The sequence below is a fragment of the Trachurus trachurus genome (assembly GCF_905171665.1).
Source record: "Trachurus trachurus genome assembly, chromosome: 17".
Lineage (NCBI taxonomy): Eukaryota > Metazoa > Chordata > Actinopteri > Carangiformes > Carangidae > Trachurus > Trachurus trachurus.
This window is the reverse complement of record NC_139900.1, coordinates 7739761-7764670: the sequence shown is the minus strand read 5'-3', so window position 1 is coordinate 7764670 and position 24910 is coordinate 7739761. Positions and strand designations below refer to the sequence as shown.

Below are 24910 nucleotides of genomic sequence, written 5' to 3'. Positions count from 1 at the left end.
ACCCTGTGCCTTGCTTCTTTCATACACTTTGCCTTGTTTTCTGCCCCCACCCCCCGCCGATCACTGAGGTGAAATAGCTCGAAGTGGAAAATACAGAAAGAAAGAAAGAAAGAAAGAAAGAAAGAAAGAAAGAAAAGAGAGAAAGAAAGAAAGAAAGAAAGAAAAAAGAGAGAGAGAAAGAAAGAAAGAGAAAGAAAGAGAGAGAGAAAGAAAGAAAGAAAGAAAAAGGAGAGAGAGAGAGAGAGAAAGAAAGAAAGAAAGAGCTGAATGTTAACTGAAGGTGAAGGAAAGGGTGACATGTGACCTGCGGGGAGTGGGAGATCCACAGGACACACTGTAGAGCAACGAAAACACACACACACACACACACACACTCCTTGTACCTCACACACATACACACACTGTTGTTGTATGTGTTGCCCCCCCCACCCCCCACCCCTCAGAGTGTGTGACCTCTCACTCGACCTCTCACTCGTACGTTTTGATTTGATTGTCGGGGTGACGGTGCCGGAGCGGATCTCCACGAGCGAGCGTCCGTCGTGTGTTGCGGATGCAGAGAAGAAGAAGAAGGCACTGAGCGTCTCAAGTCTGTCACAGAGGGAGGGGGGGGGGAGCGGGGGAGCGGGGGAGGAGGGGGGGCGAGCGACTGCTGTAGCTATAGGTCACCGTCACAGCGAGGGATCGAACACAAACACCCTCACGCTGAGTTGCACTTCACAGCCGTTCACCCTCTCAGATCGTGGCTAAGCTATCAGACCTCTACGGTTCCCTTTCCCTCTGTAACCCATCTGTAGCGTCCGTCCACGTCCTGACCCTTCACCACCACCGACCTCGGCGTACGAGACAAAAACAAGTTCTCATGTCACGTCCAACTCTTTCTTTTTCGTCCTCAAGAATAAAAAAGTCGTCCTTTCTCCGAGCCCAGCCTGTTCAGCCGAGCTAACTGCGAAGGCGACGGCGGCACGTCGTGGCGGTACGGCCCCTTGGGCGAGGCCGGGTCCTTCAGGTGGGCCGCGCCATAGCCACCACTGCCACCACTGCCACCGCCGCCGCTCTCCTGCATCAGTTTCCCTTTGGCTTCCTGCTCCCGGCGCCGCTGCTCCTGCCTCAGGAGCTCCTGGGCCTCCAGGAGGACCCGGGCGTTGACTCCTCCTCCTCCTCCTCCTCCCCCTCCTCCGCCGCCGCCCGGGTAGCCGTTCCTGGAGCCCTGGTAGCTGGAGTACCGGGGGTTGTCCTTGGCCGTCTGGAAGCCTTCCCCAGGTGGGTACGCCTTCTCCCACGAGTCCTGGGAGATGGAGCTGGGGTTCTTCCTGGGTTGCCTGAAATGATAAGACGTTTAGCTTTAGGTTTATTTATTTAGCACACATCACCACACCACTTTCCGGAGAACGACGCTGGGTGTCGCCATGACACTCCATTCATTACATTTTAGATTAACGTTAGCTGGGCTAACCGTTAGCCGTTAGCAGTGTCTTAAATAACTCAATAAACACTAAACAGCCCATGAAAAAAAAATTTTTTTCCAGCGGATATCTTTGTTCCAACATGACTGAGCTAACTGGAGTAGTTTCATGTCGTGTCCGACAACGGGAGGGTTTTAACAGCTGACGTCCTGATGTTAGTTTGCTGCTAGCGAAGCTACGGCTACGATAGCCATGACTAGTTGCAGAGGCGTGCACACAGAAGGGGTGGTGTTTGTTCGGTAATTCGTTTTGTAGACTTAACAAACATCAGATTAATCAGGGCGGTTTTGGCAGCCCGGAGCCCCCACATTTGGTGCCTACACCGGTGGCTAGTGCTACCAGTTAGCCGCTCGCTAGAATGCTACTAAAACCCACTTCCGTTGTGGTGTGACGCAATGGATCATGGGAAAATAAAGTGCTGGATATTAGATGGTGCAAGGAGGGAAACGAAGCCGATTGGCTTGTACATAAGTTCCACCCCTGTCACTAATTACAGCAAAACAAATTTCTATGGCTAACAAATAAACATAGAGAAAAAAAAGGAGATAAAGTGCATACATTATCAACGTTATATGAGCAAAAATGAGCAAAAATGAGGAGATGGAGAACATAGTGATCAGTAACAAATAGAGACAATGGAAATAAAGTACAAAAAATTCATAGATTGAAATCATAAAAAGACAGAGTAAGGATGTGGGATATGGAGAGAGTGGGAAATTCAAGAAAAGTTAAGATGTATTTTTAGCTGCTTTTTAAAGAGTGAATAGGAAGATATGGATCTTAGCGAAGGAGGTAGAGTGAGATTATTACTGTGTCTACTAGTATGGTGAGAATGTACATTATAAGTGAAGGTAAAGACATTTTGAAAAGTGACAGGGAGATCTTGGTTTCTGTAAATAAACTTGTGAATAAACAAACAAATCTGATATTTGATATCACTCCTAACAGTGCGTTCACACCGGGCGCGAGAAAAACATTCGCCTCGCTCTACTCACTCGAGTTTGCCCGCTGGAATATTTGTTTTTACTCGCAGCATTCGCTTAAATATTTCGCTTGAGTTCAAAATTTTTAACTTGCGCAAACAGGCGAATTTCGCGTGTTCACTTCATTCACGCCGCCGGCACAAATTTGCGTCCATTCGCATCTTTAAATTGACTTTGTATGTAATCTTATCGCGGCCATTTCAGCCAATCACAAGGCTGGAGAAATTAATTACCGGGAAAACAACAATGGCGAACAACAATGGCGAACAGAGGTATGCAGGGCAGATTCTTTCATGTGGACTGACAATGAAGTGGAGTTACTGTTCACTGTCACACATGAATATAAAGTCAACAAAAATTCAGCAAAATGTGGACTGAGAGTCGTGTGAGTCCAAGTACGGCGATATGCAAGCTCTTTTTATTGAGCAGTTGGTCACGTCCACATGTCTCCATGGATACTGTCTACCATCGCACACTATGATGTCAAACAATGGCGACAAGAGATTAATTGTGATTTTCCTCGGTTTTCCCGTCTACACATGACTGCTGAAACAGAAGTTACATAAAACTCCAGTTTCAGGAACCCACAACGTGTGGATGAAAGGCTGAACCGTGCAGAAACACACCGTTTCAAAAACACCCGTGTTAGTGTGGACGGCCTCATAGTTTCATCTGATTCCTCTGACGTGATCATAAGTGATTTATTTCACTCTTGCTTTTTGCTCTGTTCTCTGTTATTATATTTTATTTACTGGCTGAAGTCACGCTGACGACAGGTTTCAGTTAGTCATGGCACATTTACAGTTATTTTCACAATACATAACACTGACATTTGGCTGTTTTATACAGTAGAAACTGTGTGAGCCAACGTGGAAATATACTTTGATCAAACAATTTTTGAGCTCCACACATATACAAGTTTTTTTTCCCCCCAGAGCTTTTCCCAGTCTTCTTCAGCAGATGGAGCCGAGTCAGGCCTCATATGCACCATCCTCTGTCTGCTATAGAAACTGTGATGCAGTTCAAAGCTCTAGAAAGATTTTCTTTGTCAAAACTTGTAATAGATTTCCCCCCCCCCCCCCCCCTCCTCTCTTTGGACGTAGAAATAACTATATGGGCTCAAAGTGTCCATGTTGCAGGTACTGAAAAAAATGGAAGATATGTTTTCATGGGTTTTATGTTTACTTCCCATCATGCTCTGCAAACCAGACACGTTAATGTTAATGCTGCCTCAGAGGTCGCCCAGTTTGCTGTCGGCCCCTTAGTGCATTAGCTACTATCAGCTCTGTTATGTTAACTGCACACTTTTTTATTATGGTATTTATTCAAATGCTGGTTTTACAGGGTTTCTGATAGTTCAAATTCCCAAATTTACTGTCTGTTACCAACAAACACCTTCTCATTATTTCTCTCAGACACTTTATTCCTCTTTAACACTCAGACTGAAGCCTCTCAGCCAAACTGTGACCTGGTCTGGTGGGAGAAAAAAAACATATTTTTTTGTCGAAAACTCAAGTCGTACAAGTATTAGGTTTTTTTTTTAACTATAAAATTGTAACACTGTCAGTTGCCTGGCAGCCAACACATCACATTTGGTGACAATGAGGCACCGTTACAGCCTCACAACCTGCCTCTGGGCGACGGTAACGACACACACAGACACCTAACCATGTCAAAGTCCCCTTCCAGCCCATTAGGCCCATTTGGAGACAGGCAGAAACAACCATTGGACCTGACAGGAAGTAATAGATAGACCTTTCGCAAAGGGAAAAAATGAGGCGACCATCTTGTCCTGGATGGATTTACGCCGGCTGATATTTGACACCTGACACAAGTGTCTTAAAGGCACAGGCCGTTAGCGGCAAGATTGGGGTTAGAAAAAAAAAAATCCAGATGTGTGACATCACCTCTCATTTCTGCTTGGCTAGCCTCTTTGTTGCAGCCCTGCCTCTGTGTGTGTGTGTGTGTGTGTGTGTGTGTTTGAGCCCATACGATATGCATGAGTGTCCCGAGCCCTACAGCTCCACCCGTTTATCTCGAGGGCACGGCAGAAGAAGAACGAGAGAAGACGACGAAGAAGACACACAAAAAAACATCAATGGGCTTTTGACTCGGAGCCATGCATAATTAGCAGGTTTATCAGCCAGCTGTGAAGAAATCGTATTATTCCTGTGTTTGGATTTGAGGAGGAGGAGGAGGAGGAGGAAGGAGAAGGCGAGAAAAAAAAAAGAAAAAGGAGAAAATCCTTAATGAGAATAGAAAAGACCTTTTGTTTTTATTCAACAGAGACTGAATGCTATTGGGAATGGATACGCTCCTCGATCTGTGAGATAGGGGGAATATAGCCCAGGTTTATTCTTCCACACGGTTGAGTGATTCCAATTTTCAGAGACAGGCGTCCCCGGCATCTGATTTCATTTCATATGTTGACAAAGAGGCCAAAGCCGGTCTCGCCTCCCTGCTGAGAAATGCAAACCAGATCGCTCCGTCTCTCTCTCTCTCTCTGATACAGTGCCAAGAGGGAGCATGTACATGTGTGGTAAATACAGAGAGATGTACACACTCCTCTGTAGTCTGTGCATGAACACGATGAAGCATGACAGATGATACGGAGAAAAAAAAGAAGAAAAAAAGAGGGGGGTAAAAGGTGACAGAGAAAGATTGGGAGAAAACATGGAGACTGTGTGTGAGCGGTTGCGGTGCGGTGCAGAGAGACATGGGGTTGTGACACACACTTTGCATCCATCTATGCAGATACACAACTCATGAGACCAAATGCCTCTGCAGCTGTTTGCCGCCAGCAGCCTTCAGTCCTCAGTGTAATGGCATTACTTTGGCTCCGAGATCAATGGCGCTGCTGCTGCTGCTGCTGCTGCTGCTGCTGCTGCTGCTGCTGGGTGATGAATATGAGGGGGCCCTTCTTCATCTGCCGTCATTGTTTCAAATGGCAGCGGTTTATTTTCACTCACGGCTCCTTGTTTAGGAACGACTCTCTCGCCCAGAAGGAAACCGAAACTGACCTTTATCTAAAATGAAAGCTGTTTTTTTTTTTTTTTGCACATGAATCACGATCAGTGGTGGACAGTAATGAAGTTACTTGAGTACTGCAGTTTATACTTGAGTACTCTTTTGGGGATAGTTACTGTATCACTTTCACTCCACTACATTTAAACGACATATTTCATACTTTTTACTCCACTACATTTCTATTGATGCTTTCGTTACTTGCTACTTTTGCTCATACATCTTGCGTCATTTTCATTATTTTTGGTGCTAAATTCTGATACCAGAGAAAATAAACTGTTTCTGCTGATTTGCGTCGGGTTCGTCTTCGCCGTATTTCTGTACCTTTGAGTTTGAGTTTATTTATTTGGTCGATTAAAAACAACTGACAATATACATTGATTGGTCAGTGAAACATGGACCAAAAGGTGTAGGTTGAAGCTAAAGCTTATTGTACCTACCCTTTGTACTTAAAGATTTTCGTATACATGATTGAAGATTAAGAGCCAAGAAAACAAAAAATAAATAAAACAAGGCCAAAACAAAACAAGACCGGACAGGTTTTATATTATGACTTCATGCAAAACAAAAGAAAAGACCAAGAACAGGCAAGTTCAGATTCTAGATTCTGCAAATTGTACTCCTGATAGGTGATTATAATATCTTGATTATACATTTTTTAAAACGTATTGATTGAGCTACAGTTTTAATTTGAAAACCAACCTTGTAAGATCAGAGCCTCCGAGCCAGTAACCCGTAATCTCTTGTTGATGACAGATAAGACTACACAGATATACACATGGTAACATGGTAGATGATATATAACGTTATCCACCGCTCCATGGATTGATTTCTCGCCGGCCTCATTGTAAACAAATGCACATGGCCGACAGGAGGGTTAGCGAAACAGCGGAAAAGAGACCAGATTTGCATAGTTCCTCTCTAAGTAATACTTTGACAAGCTACCTTTAATTGTAATGTAATGTAGTAATATATGACATAGATTATCTGTACTTTTACTCAAGTATTGGATCTTGCCGACCGTGTACGAATCCCATCATGAACGCTGCCGTGTTGACTCCTTTGTCTCGGCCACGATGCTACGCTCGCTCTCAGTCAAACAATAAGTTAGCGCTCTGGAGACGTCGAGGCGTCGGGTTTATCCAAACAGAACAGCTCCTTAATGGAATTAGTGGGAAAAGTGAAGGAGGGGCGACGTGGCCACAGGATGTTGCCTCTGACCGCCGGAGCGAGACAGAAGTTCATTAATCTTTCAGCGCAGCCTTCTGCAATATTTATCAAGGAAAGGATTTATGTCGATAACGGTGGATTAGAGAGCGACGGCGAAGCAGCGGAAGATAATGTATTTAATGTTTATGTATGGAGGAGAGCTGCTTGATGGTTTACTCAGGGTTTCTGGCCTTGCAGAGAGAGTGTGAAGCAAGTAATTAGAGAGAGTTTAGTGAAACACATTAAGAACTTTGAATTACATTTGGACCCGTCACGCGTGAGCTGATTCAAGAACGGGGGAAATCTTCTTTAAAAAAAGGTGAGACGCTCGTGCAGAGACTTCTTCACAGTTCTAGATGTCTGGATGTTGATTTACACTGACGACTGTGTATATGGCAACACTTTATTTAACTTTTATCACAGGATATAAACATATAATAAAAGTTTAACGCTGATGTAATCATTTATTAATGTGTGTGTTAACAGCTTCTCCTGAGAGTGGAGGCCTGTGTATTATCTCAACAGATAATGAATGATCAGAGTAAATTGTTAGAATAATAAAAACAGATCTGACAGCGTCTCTGTGCAGCCACATTATAATGTGTTACAGGGTATTTATCAAATAGCTGTATGATGCTTAATTGCAGCTTTTCATATGTTTTTTTTTTTAACATTAACTTAATGACGTAATGGAATTTTTTATTTTGAATACGTGAAAATGTGTCTTTTCTCTCAATAGTTTATGAAAATCTTTTTGCATAATAAAGAATTCAAACTTGTTTCACTTTCTTTTTTTTGTCAGACGCTAAAGTCTCTATATTGGATCACTATATTGATTATAATTTAACATGAAAAATCAATATTATTTCATATGAAAATCAATATATATCATAAAATGAAGTTTACAATATTTCATTTGATATGAAAATCGCTCTACAGGTTGATTTTTAACTGACTTATCTCTCAGAAAACAACAAAATGAATAATAATGGAAATACCTATCTCTAGTCAGTCACTTTCTATACCTGCTACTTCAAATGATGAGACACACACACACACACACTCAGATACAGTACACACAGATACACACACACACCTCAGCACTTCCTGGAACAACAGGCAGTCGTATCATGCAGATCAAAGGGAATTACATTAAGGGAAAGGAAAGCAATCATGTCACATCTGTGTGAGAGGGTAACGTGATCTGTCCATTCAGAGGATGAGTGTGTAGACGTGTGTGTGTGTGTGTGTGTAGTTTTGTGGTCTGAAAATGACCAGTGATGCTGCTTTTTCTTACTTAGATGTAACATATATACTGTATATATATATATATAATCTGCCGTCATTACTGTCACAAGGCTATTACAGTCAATCTGGTATAACGAGACAGGAGTGCACAATGTAAACACACACACACACGCACAAGCACACACATCAGTGTTTGTGCATTAAATCAACTTACAGCTCCGGAATAGATACAAAGTCACAACCACCTGCACACACTGATAACACAAACAGCAGCTACACAATTGTGTGTGCTCAACTGAGAGCTGGTATTCTTGGTCTTCACATCGAGACAGGCAGATATGTCGGCACAGCAGAAGACGATAGGATTTGTAATTTATGTGACATCCAAGAGGTGGAGAATGAAATTCATTTTGTGTTCTATTGTCCTTTCTATGACTCTATAAGACAAAAAAATGTTCAGTAAAGTAGATCCAAATAACGAATTTGTGTGGTTAGACGATGCTGAGAAGCTAAAAAGAAGCTAAAAATTTGAATATTTTTGCATTTTCTTTATTTCTTGAGAAGGCTTGGGCAATGAGACGAAGAGCGATGTATAGTTGAGTACTGAAAGTTTCTCACCTTGGTAGGGAGCTGTACTGTCTCTGTGCCTGGGCGAAGGAGTCTCTCTCCTCCTGTCTCTGTCTCTGCATCTGAACCTCCACCGACACCGAGTGGCGCCCCGGCTGGCTGTAGCCGCCCGCGCCGTTGCTGCCGGCGTTGGACTGGAAACAGCGAGATGGCGACATGGTTAGTTCTTCATCATCATCATCGTCATCATCATGGGCACAGGCAAAATCAATACGGCAACCAACGATTCTACACCTTCATTCATTTACTTATCCGCCATCTGTGATTTGATGATATGAAACTCTGTCCCGTTACATCAGTGTTGTGATGCTGTGATGTGTTCACAGGACTCAATGAGTGTAGGAGATTCTTCTATTGCAAAATGTGTTTAAATGAGTGGATTTCTTCTTCTCATTCAATATTATCACATAGAAGCTGCTCAGGGTGACGTAGTGTAGTGCATCGTCCCACCTGCATGATGTGAATATTAGTATATATTTTACCTTAATCCACTCTTAAAGGGCCGGGAGGAAAATCTGGTAACCCTTTCATTTACAGGCCGGTGCAGTAATTACCCAAGAAGTAACAATTATTTGCGTAGTAATGTCAAGAAATAGCCTAGAAATAACAATCAATTTCATAGTAATGTCGTGTTTTTTCATAAAGGTAAAAGATTACACATGATTTTCATGCTTTGAATTTTTTGGGAAAGGCCAGAAGTTTTCTCCACCAAGTCCTTAATTGCAGCTGACCGATATTTCTACTGTAGGCTAATTCTACGTACGCAATCTATCGTTATTTCTTGGGGATACTTCTCGACATCACTATGAAACTGACCGTTATTTCTAGGCTATTTCTTGACATTATGACGCAATTAATTGTTATTTCTTGGCTATTTCTTGACATTGCGATGTAATTAGCGGCCTGTAAATTAAAGGGTCACCGAATATCCCAACACACTCATTCACCTGCATTGTGTTGGAGCAGCAGCAGAGATTTCACACATCTCTCATAGCTCTAAACTCAAACCTGTAATTTATTATTAAATTCCATCATATGGGTGAATCGACCCTATGATCTCAGCAACAGAGAGAGTCTGAAGCTAAAGCTGCAGCAGCAGGAGTGACGTCATGGTGACGGTTTATATTTGTGCCAATCAGAGAGCTCCTTTATTGTTGTGTTCATCTGATCTGACTCTGCAGGGACTTTAGACACTCACAGGAGTTAAACAAACACTGACGACTTTCCTGTGTTCACTCAAACATTGATGACGCTGCTGAGCTGCTGCTGCTGCAGTAACGGATGGATGAACCAGAGGGTTTAGAGAGAATCAGCACTTTCATGTTGTGAACTCAGTCAATCACTCTCTCTTTTATGTAATTGCTCCTTCAGATGTCATTCAATATACTATTAGCTTCAGTGTGTAATAACATTAATAATCTCTAATTACCACCAAATAATAAAAGCTACATCCTATAAACAAACCTAAAGTAGGCTACACACCCACAAAAACAAAGATTAAATTCCAGTTATGGTGATTTTCATCTTGTAGTTTTGCTGCAGTCAAAGTATCTGCCCAATAAAAATATGTATATTTGTCTAACTTAAAAACATAAGCAGCAAAACGCAAAAATATCTTGTTTAATTAAGCTCAAACATTTGAATCAGGATGATAATTGCTTAAAGTAGTCACAGATTATTTGACCTTGAGTAAAAATGCCGACGTCTAATCTTTGCAAAATTGATGAACAACAAAACATTTGATCCTGGTTCAGATTCAAAGCATGAAAATCACCACGACAGGGATTTTTCTACACAGAAGCCCCAGTTAACCTGGCAGCGTTCCCAGACACAGGATACTACCTCACAAAAACTCTCCCACCCCCCCCCCCACCCCCCCCCCCACCCCCCACCCCCCGTCAGCCCAGACCACAGACACTTACCAGCCGTTAGTGGGGCAGACACACACCCTGAGCTCTCAGTCTCCTCTCAGGTCAAAGTGAAGGTGAGTCACAGACAGACAGAGGGAGGGAGGGAGGGGAGGGGAGGGGCCATGCTGGAGACTCAGAGCAGGGTTACAGTGATGATGAGACGTGATAGATGTTAGTGGGTGTTAATGGTGAAGGAGACAACAACAACAACAATAACAAAAACAACATTGTGACACCCCCCTCCCCCTCTGATAAACACCTGATGCACAGGTGACCAGCAGGTTTGACTGTTATGTAAATTCATCCACAGAAATATTTTTACCTGCAATAATATTCACTTTTTTCCCACCACACAGATAAAAACACTTGTTTGTACTTCTGCACTTGTGAGAGCCTTCGTTAGCATAACGGACTGAAACACACTAGTTTGATTTGTTAAACCATATGGTAAAAAACAACAACCCAAAAAACGGTTGTGTTTCCCACACAGATAAACACTTGGACTGAAACACACTTGTTTGAGTTGTCGAACCATCTGGTAAAAAGAAACTGCTACAGGTAGGCTATGTGATAATCTTAGCTCAACCTTAGACTTAGCCTTTGAGATAACCTCAACCGAAACAGGGGTCTATAAATCAATCAGTACAAAATATGACATAGTGTTAGTGAACTTTTGAAATACATAAATGTTTGTTGTACTGAACCTCAGCACATGGGCTTTGACCCTGAAGTCCAACAAAACGTGCAACAGGAGAAGAAGGCGGTAATAAAACAAAACAAAACAAAACAAAACATCAGTGAGTGCTAAATCCAGACCCATGAACTTTTATCTGGACGAGGAGACACAGATGTGTCAAGCTCGACATGCTACCAGTTAGCTGCTAGCTGCTGTTAGCTGCTAGCTAACAGACCAAACCAGTTAGCTGCTAGCTGCTGTTAGCTGCTAACAGACCAAACCAGTTAGCTGCTAGCTAGCTGGTTTGGTCTGTGATGTAACAGATCGACCAGAAACAAGCTGAGAGGCGTCAAACTGGATCTTGATGCTGACCTGTTATCAGTGTTGGGCACATTACTTTAAAAACGTAATTAGTTATAGTTGCTTGTTACTTTTCCCAAACAGTAACTGGATTACTACATTATAAAAGTAACTAATTACCAGGAAAAGAAACTATTGTAGTAGCCTTTTTTTTTTTTTTTACACAAAATGCCCAAATATGTAAAATTACTTGGATTTGCCTCCTGTTAAAAATGGCTTTTTCTGACAAGTTGATGGACTAAAAAAATTTAAAAAGTGTGTAGGCTATAACGTATAGCCTACTTTAATATATTATTTTGTGACAGGACTTTTTGAGTCAAGTATGGGCGAGTTAACGGCGCATTTTATTGTAAGTTAACGGTAACAGCGTTACAGTATAAAGGGGGAAACAGTAACTTTTTGGATTAGCCTACTCGTTACAGGAAAAAGTACCTGCTATTGACATAATGTTGCTCCCTAACTTTCCTCAAACTTGATTCTAACCTGAACTTTTTGAAAACCAAGTCCTAATCCTGGAGCAGCAGAGGCCCCAGCTGTTCAGCAGTTACAAGTTTAATGGCCCACACAAGCTTTGTCTCTCCCTCACACACTGAGACAATATACACTAATAATATCTTCCTCAGCAGGATGGCACCACCTCGATGTCCAGCCCACACTCGAACCACAACTCCTCCCGCTCCCTCCGATGCTGATTAGCGGTGTGGGTGCAATAATTGCGTGCAGCCATAACACAAAGCCAAATCTAATTACTTTTATGGCTGTGCAAATGTATCGAGAGCCTGGTGGGTTGCACTGTGTGGACGTCAGTCGGTCGGAAGACCATAAAACGATTAGGAGTGCTAAGGAGACACTCCCCTCCTGCTTTAAAAAAAAAACTGATGAGGTCGAGGCGGCAATCATCTCTGGGATTGATTGTCTCTGCCTGGACGCTCGGCTCACAATAAGGAGGAGAACTGCTGGAGGAAACTGAAGCGAGAGGGAGGGAGCAGCCACTCACCTCTTGTTCCATATCTGCATTAAAAATTGCCAGCGGGTGAATTACAGTCCCAATATTTTTCACTTGTAAAAAAAAAAAAAAAAAAAGCCTTTAGGAGGTTTAGGAGTGTTGAATATTCCTGGGAATGATGTTAGATGATCTGCCTGAACATGGTGGCTTGCAGAGAGGAGGGGGGTGAGGGGGTGGATACCCTAAAGGAATCCAGATAATAGCAGTATTAAAATGTTGCAGTAAAATACAAGAGGCAATATTATGCCCTTTTCTAAACCCCCAGCATCAATTGAATGAACTCCTCTATTCCCATAGTGGTATAAATGAGCGCAATAAAGCTCGGCGCGGTGCTGCTGGGAGAGCGGGCATCAGTCATCCTGATGGAATTAGACCGTGCTACCCACAATCCTCCCCTGCTCCCCAAACTATGGTAAAAAACAGAAGAAGATGGGGGCTCACGTGGCAAAGAAGAGATATTATATTGACTTAAGGCATGTGGCTAAATTGGGGCGACAATGAAAACAGCCGGAGCGAGAACTGAACTGGATAACTGGGCGAGTGAGTGTGATGCAGTACGAAGAGACGAGTTCAGGTCCGACACAAAGAGTCAGAGACGAGACCGTCCTCCGGTGGACAAACAAACCCACAGGTCTTTTGTTCAGCAGCTTATTGTGACGAAGAAGTTACGATTTAAAACATTTTTTTAAGGCGACATCTATTGGCTGAGACAGTAATGACAGGAGCAGAGGGAGGAGTGCGGTTACGTTGGATAAAGTCCTAACTCAGATCGATCGGATCGATCAGACAATCATGCAGGAGGAGTGAGGTTCATGCAGAAATCATCAGCTATATCTTGTTTTTAATGAGGTCATGACTGTTACTGTAGCAACCATGGTGACCATCGGTACTCTGGTACAATCGCTGTTTATTCTGGTAGCCATGACAGCCGAGGTCCATGACACGTGGCGCTGTAGGTGCAGTATTTCAGGAAACACTACAGCTCGGCCAAGACTTCTCACTGTTTCTTAACCTCTCTGTTTCTTTACTTACGGTAACTAGTGAAATGTCTAAGTTTAGAAAACGTTTGTCACGAGTCCAAAGCCTGACGTCTTCACTTTGCCTTTCGTATTTTTCTTCGTAAAACCAATTATGATTTGTACACGTTTAACTCTAATTGGCTTTAATATGTTTTCCCTGCCATTTAGATTAAACAGCATAGGAATGTTAATGGAGCTGTCCGGACCACAGACTGCTGGAAGTGGGTCAACTGTAGGTGAATAAATAAAGGGGGGAAAAAAAAAGAAGGACATTGGCTCCTTGAGCTTTGCAGCACATCACTCAGATGAGGCAACTTAAATGTAATATATGCAGAGAAGGAGTTGGGGGTGGGGGGGTGGTAATTGAATTTCAAAGACACATTCTCCTGTTTTCCATATGGCCCACCAGTACGGTCAGAGCGTGGGTCTAATAACGGGCGATTACGACAGCAAAGCAAAGTGTGAGCTGCACTCTGACAGAGTTAAAGGAGCTGTAACGACCCTCGACCCCCACTGTGGAGCCACACCGGGTTCCTGCAAGAATTTCTCCTTTATATCTAATATTTCTGACGATTGAATCTTTAATATTTCCCTGCACCCCTGACTCTGAAACTTTTATGGATCGACTCGACTCAGCAGCAGAGGAGGAAATCTTTCATTTCTATAGAGTAGATCAGCCCGTTACTGAGCGTTCATGGGAAAATGAACCCGGCAACAATAGGAAAACACGCAACAAGCTGATGTAAACAAACACAATGCTGCTGCATGCAAGCGCTCTGACTGAGACAAAAGGCACAAGTGACCTGCGCTCCTCTTTCCCACACTGTCCTCTTTTTTTCTTTTTTCTTTTTTTGTTGAACAATGGCGCCTGGAATTTAGCGCCATCCAAACGCACACATGCTTGCGTTAACACTACACAACTCAACACTGCATTTTTTTTTTTTTTTTTTTTATTGGGTTCATCATCATCAGGTGGAGAAGAAAAAAAGCCAGAGTGCAGTGGATTTTGGTTCGTGAGCTCTCAACTTTATCAATTTCATTATAAATTTACAAATGGTAGAAACTAAAATTTCCCCTTGCACACCAGAGACTGGGCAAAAAAAAAAAAAAAACTACAGTGGGAAATTTACCAGCAGTAAAAAGAGTTCATACAGAAATATACAAAAACACAATTGATTGTGTGTGTGACATAAAAAGGTTGTAATTCACAACACACCTGTGCGTCTGGGTTTGGACAACAAGCTCTCGTGCTGTTTCTCACCACAGCGTAATGACATGGATTGTGCACTAATTGTATGTGTATATGTGTGTCTGTGTGTTTATAATAATCATATTGTGATAGAATAAGTGTGAAACAATGTGTTGTCTCAAGGCAGACAGAAGGATGTGGTGTAAATTACTCCGTCAGTGTGGTGAGGTCTTTTCTTTTCTTTTTTTTTCTTTTTTTTAAATCTGCTACATGATGGAAGAATCTGTTGCTTCAGATTTAAAAGATGCAAAAACCAAAAAGTACACTTGAGGTGCAGGGAAGCTCCGAGGACTCCAATAAATACTAAGAAATATGACATGCGATTTCATCACCTCAAAAAGAAAAAAAAAAAAAAAAAAAAAAAGTTTGAGTGCATTCAGATTTTGTTCGCTTATTTCTCTTCCCCCCCGTGTTGCTTCACAACGAACTGATTAATCTCGGCTCAGAGTTAAACACACGTCGGTTAAAAATCACATGAGCCTGTTTTTAAACTGTAAAAAAAGGCACAGTTAAAACAAATCATTTAAAAATAAAACCCCTCCCATCTGTACACAGAGACAATGTGAAGTCCATGGCGAGGTGGTGGTGGTGGTGGTGGTGGTGGGCGGGGTCCATGTGGATGACGGACAGACAGACGGTGGATGAGTGACAGGTGGGCGGGGTTAGTGTTGTGGACGCTAACTGCATGCACACTGCAAAAACTCAAAATCTTTCCAAGAATATTTGTCTTATTTCTAGTCAAAATGTCATTTCTAGTCAAAACAAATCTCATTATACTTAAAATGACACTCAACACATTTAAAAAGTAGCTTGTTTTTATATACTTTTTACATCTTTCAAGAATATTTTCACTTGAAATAAGATTTTTCTATTTATCTCAAGTGAAAATTTGTTTGAAACAAATGAAAATGATCTAAAAACAAGTTCATTTTTAGGTGATGATTCTAATTTTGAGTGAAAAGAGATTAGTTTTGACTAGAAATGAGACATTTTGGCAAGAAATAGGACAAATATTCTTTGAAAGATGTAGAGTTTTTGCAGTGCAGGTCGGTTGGTGGGACACTGGAGAGTGTGTTAGCGGTAGCGTTATTAGGCCAACGGAGGTTAAAAGTCACAGGGTGGGGGAAGGGGGTGGGGTGATGTTATCGTCAGCCTTGTAGTAGTAGTAGTGGAGTAGAGGTGGGTGGGTGGGTAGGTGGGTGGGGGTTAGTGTTGGTTAGCACCGTTCTCCACAGGTTAGCCACAGGTTTGTCGTGGTGTCGTCGGTCGCCTTCACTTCCTCGTTCCACATTAACAGTCTCCGGTGTGTGATTGATTGATTGATCCGCTTTAATCCGGTTTTCAGACACTCACCCACGGCTGCTCGAAGCTGTAGGTCCTCCGGCGGTCGTCGGGGTCGTCCGGGACGGTCTGGGCCTGCTGGAACTCCTGCCTCAGCCTCTGTATCCGGTCGTGGTTGCTAGGGGTTAGCCGGTTACTAGGGAGAAAAAGAGGGAAGAGTGGGAGAGAAAGACAGATGAGTGTGAGCGCCGGTCCCTTTGTGAACCAGTGACCTGGTTTCATTGTCGCGGCTTGAAAACGGCCGGCGGGATGAAGTTCTTTAAAGAACGACGTGAATTGATCAAGTGCATTGTTGTTGACACTAGGCAACACAACAACAGCAACAACAACAACAACAACAGCAACAACCCAGATACGTTCACAGCCCAGATAAGACGTAGGAAAGCGCGGTGATAAGTGAGGGCAGAGCCGGGAGCAGCCTCACAGCGCAGCCAACAGCTGCATGAATCAAACTAATGTGTCTCTGATGTATTATTCATAACAATGAACAAAGACTAGTGGTGAACGGTGAGCAGCAACACAACCCCACCCTCCTCCTCCTCCTCCTCCTCCTCCTCTTCCTCCCAGCATCGTATCATTTACCTGCTGCACCGCTGCTGTCTGTTGCAGCCCTGCGGTGCTCACATCAAACGGTGCTGCCTTCACTGAACCTTCGTGCTGCAGCTACAACACCGACCGGACCGCTACTGATGCTGCTGATGCTGTGAGGACTCGATGTCTCACCGATAAAGCCTGATGATGCATTCGAGGTACCTGGTTATTTGTGACACTTTGATGTCTCTTTTCGACTTGTGTGTGTGTGTATATTACCTTGCACATTAACGGATGATCCAGGATGTGATCATATAAAACATCGGTCACATGACGTCACTCAACACTTCCTCTTGTTTACTGTCCTTTAAAGGGTTATGTGTGAGTGTATTTAAAGGGATAGTTCAACATTTTGGCAAATTGGCCCATTGCCATAATCCCTATAGTCATAGCAGTAGGTTCGTTACCTTTAATTGTAGGTGCAAGCTATTTTTAGAACGGCGGAGCAGAGCCGTGAGCTGCTCAGAGCTACGCTACGCAGGCTCATGGGATTTCTTGGTTTCCCTCATCAAACTCATCAAATACACAATCCAACAACTCCACAACGCTCTGGTGGACAAGTTGTGACCTGCACATTCACCACGCTATGAGATAATAACACAACGTTACCAGACAGAGTTGTTTTAGAGGGAAATGCAGAGACTGCTTGATGAAAAACTGTCCCTGAAGGCAACGTGCATCAGCGGTTTTGCATGAATTTACCTCTAAAACAACTCTGAGCCTTTTTTTGGGGGATGTGAACAGAACCTGGAACACTTCAGGTGTTTTTTTTTTCCCCATTCACAACCATCTGGTTTATTTTATTCTCCCATACTGCATGTAAAGAAACACAAAACACTCACATGTAAATGAGACGACAGGTTAGCGTTGAGCTTTATACGAGCTCCTACAGGGGAAAGTAATTAACACATTTTCCCTCTCAAACTGTGTGTGAAGAGCAGCGTCCAGGTCCGGCAAAGAAGGAGCAGCAGGAGGGCGCTGTGTGTGTGTGTGTGTGTGTGTTGCTTGACTCTGAGCGTGACTTTTCAACTTTTCTAACTTCACCAGGAAATTCCTGGCGACGGTCTTATCTCTGAAAACTCTGAAAGGTCAAACCTGCAACTCTTTCCAGTCCCACAGCACCGTTGAATTCAGCTTTGCAAACCTTTTTTTTTTTTTTTTTGTGCTTAATTCGAGAAAAAAACTTTAAGGTCAGGAATTATATTTGTTGAGGGATACGATTGAAACACACACACACATACACACACAGAAAAAACAAACCAAAACAGTTGTTTTAAAAGATAATAAATGAAAAAAGACTTGAGGAAAACAGATGAATCACATCCGCAGCGGCTGGGCTGTGACAGGAACTGCACTTACAGCAGACTTTAAATAACCATTTATCTTTATGAGGTCGAACTATGACTCTATCTAACACATAATTGCTGCAATAACTGCCTACATTCATTTCATTCATCGCAAAACAAGCAGATAGAGTGATGCTAAAACCTCTGCAGACACACACACACACACACACACACACACACACACACACACACACACACACACACACACAATGGAAAAGCCAGATCCAGCCGGCCTTATTAAAGAGCAGGAACCTGTCATATGTGATCCGGCTAATCTCCGTGATATGTAACACAGCCACTTGGCCTCTTTTTGCAGCACAGCTGACCCGCTACGTGGAACATGTGTGACCTCGCCGGCTGTGGGTCGAGGCCTCGGCTCCCACTGACGGAGAAGAAGAAGAAGAAGAAGAGGCTGCTGTGTGTGTGTGTGTTCGTGTGATGAAGGTGACATGAAAAACAGATTTCTGTCAAGGAGGAAGTCGATGAGGATTTGGGGCATTGTCAGGTAGAAAGAAAGAGACTCTTCTCCTTCTCTCCCTCTCTCTCCTGAGATAGTCGCTCAACCCTGTAATCAAAAAGTATCTATCTATCTATCTATCCCCATTAAGGCCACAGATTAAACCTGAATCCTGCCCAGGAGACTGGAGAATCAAAGACCTCCAATCTTCTTGTCCGACAAAACACAGCGAATCAATCGGAGAAAGAGCAACACACCGATACAACTGTGCTGTCAAAAAACACAACAACACCCCCAGAGAGAGGGGTCGAGGAGGAGGAGGAGGAGGAGGAGGAGGAAGGGGGGGCAGCAGTGGCGGCGGCTGAGATTTAGTCTGAGATGAGCTTCATCCTCTGGGCGGCTTCACTCAATATCTGGCAGTGGTGTTGTGAGGCTGAAAGGTCACAGTGTGGCTTTGTTGAGTGGAGTGTCTCAGGGAGTCAATAACAGGACTGTGGCTGCGCTGACTGAGCTGCCAGAAAAGCTGTTTACGCTCAGAGTCGCTCGCCGCTCGCCGCCTTTCACGGGCCTGCAGGGCGGCGCCGCCTGAAAAAAGCCGCCTGTCTCATCTCCTCTCGTCTCCTCTCGTCCCCTCAGCTCTGGGAGGGAAGGACGCAGCTCCCAGGAGATAAAATCGTCTGCACTTTGACTTCACAAGGAATTTTTTGACTCAAAATTAGAAACGGGAAGTCTCTTCATAAACTGTGACCAATGCTTTTAAAAGACCCTCTCCGAAGGACAGTTTCACCACTGACCTTTTGTTTCCTCTGTGAAAAGACTTTGACTTCTTTGAGATCTTTTTTTTTTTTTTTTTTTATCGCCGCAATCCAAAATCTAAGTGCAAACAGCTTCACCGTCACTGATTAGGTTGTAATAAACAGGAATGATCCTTTAAGCCGCCGCTCGGCAGGATTTACCTTGAGAAGTCTGCAGTTGTGGTCAGACTTCGATCTCTGAAAAAAAAACCCACAAAGCCACAATATGTTTCTAATAAAGCTGCACAGGGCTGAAACACAGGGATTTAAAGACCGAGGCGTTGAGAGAACGATCGAAGCAATTAAAGACCGCCGGTGAGAAGGCGTTCGTTTGCCGTCGGGAGAGGAAGAGGTCCAACACCCAAAAATTGGCCCCAAACTCCAGACTTAATAGGATTTATCAGATCTGCACTGTCACTTCAAAAAAAAATTGACAGTGATGCTGCTTCCACGGATCCCAATCAAAGCAGAGCCAACAGATTGAGGGGCCGGGGGCCAGCGGAGTGACGGGGGCAGCTGATGGACAAGAGCTCTAATCCTGTGGATTAGAAGTGAATGGCTTCATTCACACGGCTGCAGCAGCATCACTCAGACCCACCACCAACTGTACGTGGGCAGAAACCTCGCTGGTTTTCGGCGACTTGGCTTGGCGGCCTTCGTGTGCATCACCGACGACGACGCGCCCTTGAAATTAATGCAAAAGCTGCAGGGCGAGCAGCTGGCCCACACACACACACACACACACACACACTATCTTGTCGTCCGTTTTGTGTCCGTGGTTACGAGTGCATCGACCAAGAGACAACGTTGTTGGATGAAAGTTTCCCTCCACTCAGTTTCTTCATCCTCCTCCGTCTGTTTCCTCTGCTTTAAATGAAAGGCCGTCCTCCGCCCCCGGCGCTAATTAACTCAACCACACCTTGCTCTTAATAATAATAACACCACCACCAGACTCGTGCCGGCTGATATCCTATCTATTTCATTTGCCAATAATCCTTAAATCATAATGATCAACTTTTTAATTAAAAACCCCACCGTCTTAATTAAACATTTAATTAAGCACCGGTAGTCATGGGACTCCCGTCTGAAATGTGACTGTTGTGCTGACGAAGTCGCCTGCGTGTTAAATAAACATTTACTGATGAGCCGATACGCAGAGTGAGGAGCCGGTGTCGTGCCCCTCTCTCCCTCTCTCCCACCCTCCCCTCGTCCCCTGAACGCAGCAGCAGCATCAGTAGCAGCCTGGTGTGGCGGTTAGTTTCTGTAATCTTATCAGATGGGAGAACTAGGCCCGACATCCTCCGACAAAGAGAGCGAGCAGCTGGTGGAGCCTCTTCTCTGCTGTGAAAAAATGAACTGAGATGCTCAGGATGATGATCACAAGCAGGATGATGATCCAGGTCTACTGATTGGAGGATCACAGGCGGCCGAGGGAGGGGGGGAGGGAGGCTCGTGCTAACTGGTGCTAGCTGCTAACGCGGCTAATGCGATATCGATGTCACAGCTCCTCCTCCACCAATCACACACTAACGCACATCTGGAGCAAAGGAGGAATACTAGTAACATATTTATTTAACTTTTCATGATTAATTGACTTTTTGGTAACACTTTATAAGCATTAGTTACTACTTAATTAATCATTTATAGGCAAGGCAAGGCAAGGCATCTTTATTTATATAGCGCATTTCATACCAAGGCAACTCAATGTGCTTTACATAAAGACAAAACATAAAAAAAAGAAGCATAAGACAGAATAAAAACAAACAAAACACTGAAAACAGAGTTAAAAGCAAGAGCAAATAAAAGTAAAAGAAAGAAAATAGATAAAGTTTTAAGTTCTCAGCTATAAGCACGTGAAAAGAGAAATGTTTTTAACCTGGATTTAAAAGTGCTAACAGTTGGGGCTGATTTCATTATAAAGATATATATTTATAAAGCTATATTCCTACAGCGCTACTAGTTCATATGTAATTTATTTGATTTAAGAAGATATCAGTGGTTCATAGGATCATTTTTTTGAATATAAACTATTAATGCTGTAGTTACAGTATATGTGCAATGACCAAGACATGTACTAATGGTTAGTCAGTAGGTTAAAAGGTGTTTTATTATTAATTCAGAGTTAAACATTAGTAACTGTGTTTACAAATTACATAGTAAGTATTTAAAGGGATAGTTCAACATTTTGTCAAATTGGGTTAGGGTTAGGGTTAATGGGCCTATTTGCCAAAAATGTTGAACTATCCCTTTAATAATGATGAACTAATGCTTAATAGTGAGTTACTTCTACATTGAAAAGTGATATTACTATTACTATAATATCATAATGATAGTAACATGCCAGCATGACATTTAAAGACAGGGAGTCTGTTAATGTAGGATGAAACTTTAACTTATAAACATGTCTCATCATGTGAACATTTGCATTAAACTTCATGTGAAGCAGGATGGGAACTTAAATCTGTGCTCAAGGTTGTTTTTTTGTCTTTGTAACCAACTTTATTCTGTAAAAAGTCTTGGGTTGTCGGTGAGGAAGTGGCATTTCACTGCATGATCTTCACAGACATCACAGTTTGTCATTTTAGCGTTTTATGTAACGAGTCTGAGAAGTGGCAATTGCTCATCAGGAAGAAAAACAAAAGCACTAAAAGCTGCTGCCTGTTTCCGCCTCACGACCTAATGTCTGTCACTTTGGCTGACGACGCTACATCACTGGGACTCGACGATGCCGAGCGAGAAACGAGGCATGTCCACGTCGTCTGGAAACATAAAAAGGATTAGCTCCGATGGTCGAACCACTCACTGTTGATGCGGTGGAAAGATTAGCATGTCTGTTGTGTCCGAGGCCATTTAGGCTCTTATTAACCCCCATCTAGCTTTTACTCTGGATTACATGGACTTAACCCTGGGACACACACACTGATAGAGCCGCATTGATCTGCAGAAACATGGCAATTAAGACGCCGATCGATACAATATCACCGCACTTAGCAGCTCATTATCAAATCCCTGGTATTTGCCTCATCGTGTCAGAGCACTAAGTAGAACAAAAAGTGCACAAACAAGTCGGCGCGTGGTGCAAAAGAAGACAAACAACCAGAAAGAGTTTCCTCATTCTGTCTAAGAGTGTGTGTGTGTGTGTGTGTGTGTGTGTGTGTGTGTGTGTGTTGACAGGGAAGTTAAGAGGCCTGATGGATCCACATAACACGCTCTACAAGCCAGGTCGAGTCAGACGCCATCTGCACGTCACGGCCCGGATCAGATCAACCTGCTCCCCCCCCGTCTCTCCGAGGGCGCCGCGTTGGCATGGCACCAGCATCTAGTGCCAAGCTCAGAGGCTGAGAGTGTGTGTGTGTGTGTGTGTGTGTGTGCTGGTGAAAGTTGGTGAAATCCTGACATAGATGGAAGAGGAAGAAGAGTAACCGGGCGCCGTCGACAGCAGCTGCAGATAAATGGAGGTGGATTTTACAGTAAGACCTAAACCTAGATCTGTACAACGATGGACAAACTAATCGATACTTGTTGACATGTCTGTGCACTGTCAGTGTTTGTAACTGCTGGAAAAGAAGGAATAAAAGGGCAGGGGCTTAAAGGGATAGGTCAACATTTTGGCAAACTGGCCCATCGCCATAATCCCTATAGTCATAGCAGTAGGTTCGTTACCTTTAATTGTCGGTGCAAGCTGTTTTTAGAACGGCGGAGCAGAGCCGTGAGCTGCTCAGAGCTACGCTACGGAGGCTCATTATGGGATTTCTTGGTTTCCCTCATCAAACTCATCAAATACACAATCCAACAACTCCACAACGCTCTGGTGGACAAGTTGTGACCTGCACATTCACCACGCTATGAGATAATAACACAACGTTACCAGACAGAGTTGTTTTAGAGGGAAATTCATGCAAAACCGCCGATGCGTGTTGCCTTCAGGGACAGTTTTTCAGCAAGCAGTCTCTGTTATTTACCTAAAAAACAACTCTGTCCCATAACGTTCTGTTATTATTATTTAAGATGTAATTCTACCTTTCACCACAACGGCAGAGCGACGCTGTCTGGGGTTTTCTACTTGTAGATGAAGAAGCAGCAATAGAAAAATCAATCAGTGCCCTACAGAGACCTAAACAAATACAGTGTGGTAGTTTCTACTGAACTATAACAGAGGAGGAAACACACTTCAACTGCTCTGAGAGTTTTGTTTTTGTCCGCAGCTCTACAGTTGTCTATATGATTAGTTTTTGTTTTTTTTCTAATACAAAACAAGATTTCTCATAAAAATGCAAAATAAGCCACATGCCTTTATTTCTTTTTCTGTAGGAATATTTAGTCAGGATTGAAAATGGGATGAAAATTCTTGAAATAAGAAATGCAGCCTGGGTGTGTTTCTCTGGACTTTACAATCAGTAGATCTTCCTTTTCATTAAGGCCGAGCTTGGGGACTAAGGTAACATGTGTGTGTGTGTGTGGTGTGTGTGTGATGAGTCACTGGAAAGTTTGTTTCAGCAGGATGCACAAGGTTTTTGGATACAAAGACTGTTTCTGGAAAACAACTCCTCCAAAACAAAACAAACCAACTAATTTCTTCAGTTTCTACACTGAGCAACTTTTAATTTTTTTTTCTACAAATGATTAATTCTGAGCAGCACATGAACCGTCACACACACACACACACACACACGTCTCCGTCCTGCTCCGTCCTTACAGTAGCTTTCCTTCTGAGCCCGGCCAATCCCACGGGGTGTCAACACTTGTGCACAGCAGACAGTAAACATTGGAATCCATCGACGGAACAGATTGAATTTAATTGGTTTTCAGTTTTATAGGGCATCTCTATTTTTCCAGGGGCGCTGCTGGTCAGAAATGCCGGTGATGGTAATATAATATTTGACTGATATTAATGCATGCACACACACACACACATACACACACATGCATTTAAGGCAGGATGGGTAACTGGTCTTCGATTTCAAGCTATGGCGCCACTGGAGGCAGTAATGGCGTGGCACACAGCAAATATGCCTCCTTTTAATTCATGGGCCAATTTCATGCTTGCACACATCAGCGTATCGACGCCGGTCTCCTCGGTTACCAGCAAATAAATTGGACTACGTTCCTGATATCTGTAATCCTGCCCTATTTTCCATCGGAGGTGGTGGTGGGGGGTGCATGTTGTCGTATGTGGGCCATTTAAGTTCCATTACTCAACGCCACCGTCGCATTGTATGTGTATGTGTGTGTGTGTGTGGTGGCGTCACATCTGAATACATAGGTGGTTTAACCACGCCGCCGCCTCTGTGGTGTGTTTTCATGTTGACTTTAAAGTGAGGGAAGGTCCTGTTGGATCTAATCTCATGGATGTTTTACGGTGGAAAATTAGATGCACTGTAAAAACAGCAGCCTGCCACGCCTCGATTTAGACAAAACAACATGGAAAAAATCCATTATTGTGGCTTAAAGGGATAGTTCAACATTTTGGCAAATTGGCCCATTGCCATAATCCCTATAGTCATAGCAGTAGATTCGTTACCTTTAATTGTCGGTGCAAGCTGTTTTTAGAACGGCGGAGCAGAGCGGCGAGCTGCTCAGAGCTACGCTACAGAGGCTCATGGGATT

At 43.3% G+C, this 24910-nt stretch overlaps 1 protein-coding gene across 5 annotated transcripts in view; it reads right to left on the bottom strand.

Moving 5' to 3' along the window:
• Positions 1 to 236: 236 nt before the first annotated feature.
• The window catches only part of pard3ab (par-3 family cell polarity regulator alpha, b), a 296671-nt gene continuing 271997 nt past the window's right edge, over positions 237 to 24910 (bottom strand). For all 5 annotated transcript variants that reach the window (XM_083990939.1, XM_083990941.1, XM_083990940.1 and 2 more), the window contains 3 exons: positions 16128 to 16251; positions 8546 to 8688; positions 237 to 1319 (listed from right to left, as the gene is read on the bottom strand). In XM_083990939.1, coding sequence (XP_083847065.1) covers positions 890 to 1319; positions 8546 to 8688; positions 16128 to 16251 — 697 coding nt within the window. In that variant the 3' untranslated portion in view covers positions 237 to 889. The remainder of the gene's footprint in view (positions 1320 to 8545; positions 8689 to 16127; positions 16252 to 24910) is intronic.